Raw genomic sequence first — 4,850 nt, forward strand, 5'->3', positions numbered from 1 at the left:
AAACAAATAAACGAAAGATATAATACTTTATACATTTCATACAATTTATATTTTTAAATTTCAAAATATGACAAGTAAAATATTTTAAAATTTCAACTGCAGGCCATACCAAAAGTGTTGAAGTGGTGATATTTTCTCCAGATTCAAATCTGCTATGTTCTGGTTCATGGGACAGATTAGCAATTGTTTGGAATTTAGAGGTAAGCATAAAAATTCACGTTACATACAAAGGTTTGTTTTGTTGTGTGGGTGTATGCATGTGGTGTGTGTGGGTGTGTGTATGTGTGTGCATATGTGCATGTGAGGGGGTGTTCCACCTTTGGTCATGAATGACCATGGGATTGCACCTAGCTTTTCTTATCATCAAGTCACATGACCCAGTTGTTAACCAAATTAGTTGCAGGTATTGGTTGGTTTTAGCTGTCCAATCGTATGTTTGCAATAGAGTTTGTTCCCAACGAGGGAAAAAGCATTTTTACCTGTAGAGCCTACCCATGGTTATAAAAATACAAGTTTCTCCCATTCTTAGTCTTTGAACCAGAGTGTGTGTGTGTATATGGTCATGTGTTTCCTTCTGATGGAAACACATGACCATATACACACACACACATGCATACTCACAAAGACACATATGGAGACATACATGCATACATAACAGACACACGTATATAATCACATAAACCCATACACACTCAAACATGCACACATAAGGAGACAGAGGTACACACACACACATGAATATGCAGAATACATACATATGTGCATACACAAGCACACATGCACAAAAACAGATAAAAGAGAATGCAGCTCCAATAATGGACAGAGTCAACATCCATTGACAAGGTTGAAAAAGCAATGAAATTTTTGGAAGAAAATGTATAATAAACGAATGGAAATCGAACCGGTGTGTGTATTAGATAATATGGCATTAAGACAATGATTCTCCCCATACACAACAAAATTTGTTTCAACATACGAATTTACGTAAAGAATCTTGCAAACCAGATTAAAAAAAAAAAAAAAGAAGACGAAGTAGAAAAGAGGTAATTTCAAGAATAAATCGTCCTGGAAATTAAATTCATGGGAGGTAACTCTTGATAATTGCAACATATAGCGCTAATGCTGGCTAAAATAAATTAAAATGAAAGAATTTTTAAGTGCTATTTTCTTTTTTACATGTGCTAGTGAAAACAAAAACGAACAAATATAAATAGTCGATACAATTTGTAAAATAGCATAATTCGTGTGTTGTAAGGCAGTAGCATAGCTAGAGGAAGGAGTGAAACAGTTCTCTGCCCTGGGCGACTCTTTTATGAAGATAGCACTTTTGGATCTCCTGTAAAAGCTTGAATAAGCTTGCTTGTGGTCCTGGCAGACTCAAAGGCTGCAAAGTAGGCACACTCTAGTTAAGTCACTGCTGTAAGATAAAGGGAGTTAATCAAATGTGAGCACCATTAATTGAGAAGTTAACTTCATTAACTGTTAATCCATTAATCAAAAAGTTAACTTTGATAACCGTTAATCAGTTAATTATTTCCTAATGTAATGGAAGTTATCGATAAACTGTTAACGTTAATTTTTATTAAAGAAAAAAAATTTTTTAAATCAGTTTTTGCTCTAAAACCACATAAAAACACCTTTAAAAAGTGCCAAAACTATAAAAATCCATTAACTTCAATTGAATTGAAGTCAATGGTAGTTAACTCAACTTGACTTCAGTTAAGTTAAATGTAACGGAAGTTAATTAGTCCTGATGACGATTTCCGAAGTTAACTTAAAAGTTAAATCGTTAACGAAAATGTTAACTTTGTTAATTAACGATTAACGGTGTGGTGCCCAGGTTTAGAGTTAACCATATAAACTATTGCTTTTTGTGTAGTAAATTGTTAGTTTTTGGGAATGGAGCAAAGTAGTTAAAAAACGAAACTCAGTAAACCATGTCAAATTGGCACTAATCCAACACTGAGGAACAACAGTTGGCATTTCCTTCTTAATAATGGCACAACTCTTAGTAACCTTTTTAGTGTTTCTGATCTGATTCTTTGATACTCTTAATATTAAAGCAAGTTATAAATATTCAACAACCTAGTCCTCAAATCATAGATGAAATTTGGAAGACAAAAGGATGAACACAACTCTATTTTTTTCTCTACATTACTATCTTTTAATGTATAGAAACATAACTATTATAAAATTAAAGAAGTGATTTTAAATTCTCAATCGCAGAATAATGCTAATAATGTAGCCTGAACAGGATAAACTACCCCTATTTTGCAGAAAAAAGTGTAGGTGGCTAGCTGTGGACACGAACTCACATCCCCGTGTTATAAATCAGCTCACTTATTTTAACCTTTTGTCTTTTTCAGTTATGCCAAGCAATAATTCTGTTAACTGGACACAATGGACTGGTACAATCAGCTGCATTTTCAGCCACAACAAAATGGATAGTAAGTTGCATCTCTCTGCATATATATTTTATTTTTGATGCTTAGCCCCTGGTCAGTTCTGACTGATTAGTTCTATGATCAAAAGTATACCAACAGAACTACCTCATCCTCTCAAACTTGCATTTTTAGGTCTATATTATCCCTTCATATTCAAGAAAGCAGAGTTATTTGAGAGAGATTTAATTGATATTTCAAGTAAGTGTCCACATTCATTTGTCTCTCTCTCTGTCTCTTGCACATACTATTAATAATGATTGTACTTTGACTTATTAGTATGCTTGTTTACATGGAGAAGCAATGGCCCATAGGATCGCGGTTTCGATTCCAAGACCGGGCGTTGTGAGTGTTTATTGAGTGAAAACACCTAAAGCTCCACGAGGCTCCGGCACGGGGATGGTGGCGAACCCTGCTGTACTCTTTCACCACAACTTTCTCTCACTCTTACTTCCTGTTTCTGTTGTGCCTGTAATTCAAAGGGTCAGCCTTGTCACACTGTGTCACGCTGAATATTCCTGAGAACTGCGTTAAGAGTACACGTGTCTGTGGAGTGCTCAGCCACTTGCACGTTAATTTCACGAGCAGGCTGTTCCGTTGATCGGATCAACTGGAACCCTTGACGTAAGCGATGCAGTGCCAACACACACATGCTTGTTAACACAATTCAGATAAAAATACTTCAATGCTACTTTGGCATGTGATCCACACTTTAAAGGGAGACTACTTTAGCTTACTTTTCAATTTCTAAAACCCTTAAGCGTTTGGTTAAAGATTTTTACAATGGTGACCATGTCGTCATTGTGGTGGAGAAATGATGAAGAGATGAGAAAAAAACGATGAAATTTTGCCAACTTCTTGCTGCAAAGCTCATGGCTGTCAAACTTGTGTCATCTATGTGCTTATTTTAATTGTAATATTGTTTATTCTTGGCTTATTATTATTATTTACTAAGACATAAATGAAACATGGTTTTATTATTATTAAAATAGTAAGAATTTTGAAAAATACATTTACAATGCTAAGTATGTACAAAAGAATTTTTAAAAATTTGAAAAGCAATTTGATAATAAAGATGAAACATAAATTTGAATAATTTTATTCATGAATTGAGCATGCATCTGCTAGAAATGCAAGAGCATCTTAAAGGTTTTTAGAAATTTAAAACTAAACTAAAAAGTAGCCTAAAGTAATCACCCTTTAAATTGTAGATCACACACCAAAGTAGCCCCAGTACTTCTTTGTTTTAAAATACACACAGTTTATTATTGTTACATCAGTCACAACTAATCATTAACTGACTGATAATCTACTGATTGGAAAATTAGTAAATTTTATCCCCCCTTTTTGTCACTGTACTGTCCAGACAAAGTGATTTATCTATCACTGTTAATAGTTTCCATGAAAGGTACAGTTCACTGTGTACAGAACAGAAGTGACTACTGTTTTATTATCTCCTATTCTTGAATTCTTCCTTTGGCTTGAATAAGGATCAACTAAGCTACTCCAATGTATTTTTACTTGAATCAATACATGGGGATGAAACTTCTATGTAGTGAGAAATTATGACAATATCTATTGTGTGCATGTAAATATATATTATCATGTACTGAAATCATTCTCATATTCTGTGCATAACAGATTGTTTATGAGGTTAGAGTGCATCTTATTTGTATATTCGGCCTGTATAGAACTAAGGAGGCTTGACTAATATCATGATAGTTTGGTTCTTAATCATGTGATTTCATTAACTTTGGTTTTAATCTACAACCATTTCTGTAGAAGATTAACTTGGTATTTTTTTTAATACTTCTTTGAATCATTAGACCGCAGCCATACTGGAGCACTGCCTTGAAGAATTTTTTATTGAATGAATTGACCCCAGTACTTCTTCTATTGGTCTCTTTTGCTGAAGTTCTAAGGCCTACAATTGTAGGCCTCATTAAAAATGTTAATAAATTAATTTATATCCATTAAATCTCTCCATTTTCTTACTTAATGATATTTGATATGTATATTATACCTATTTTTATACTGAAGGTATATTTCTCAACAATATGATATATTAAACCAGTGTGACTTGGATGAAACCATCTCCATAAGAGGTTTATGTCCTCAAAGTGACACCAACACCAGTTGTCAAGAATTGGTGGGTGACAAAGACACACATATGTCTATATATATATATATAATACAAAGAATATATATACATGTATACACACATATATGTACATACTTACATCTACATGTGTATATACATGCATATCAGGGTACAGGACGTTAGAACAATAAACCACAGACAACGGAACAAACACATAGGAAAACGGAAAGCCCCTTGGAATATCCCTTCATCAGCTGTCTCTATTCTATCCAGACGTTTCGAATATATATATATATATTGTGATCTAT

General features: G+C 33.6%; 1 protein-coding gene across 1 annotated transcript in view; it reads left to right on the forward strand.

Moving 5' to 3' along the window:
- The window catches only part of LOC106884411 (WD repeat-containing protein 38), a 21,134-nt gene that overhangs the window by 11,352 nt on the left and 4,932 nt on the right, over window positions 1-4,850 (forward strand). The window contains exons 5-6 of the mRNA XM_014935772.2: window positions 103-200; window positions 2,367-2,447. Coding sequence (XP_014791258.1) covers window positions 103-200; window positions 2,367-2,447 — 179 coding nt within the window. The remainder of the gene's footprint in view (window positions 1-102; window positions 201-2,366; window positions 2,448-4,850) is intronic.

Source organism: Octopus bimaculoides, chromosome 1 (assembly GCF_001194135.2).
Source record: "Octopus bimaculoides isolate UCB-OBI-ISO-001 chromosome 1, ASM119413v2, whole genome shotgun sequence".
In the NCBI taxonomy this organism is placed as follows: Eukaryota; Metazoa; Mollusca; class Cephalopoda; order Octopoda; family Octopodidae; genus Octopus; species Octopus bimaculoides.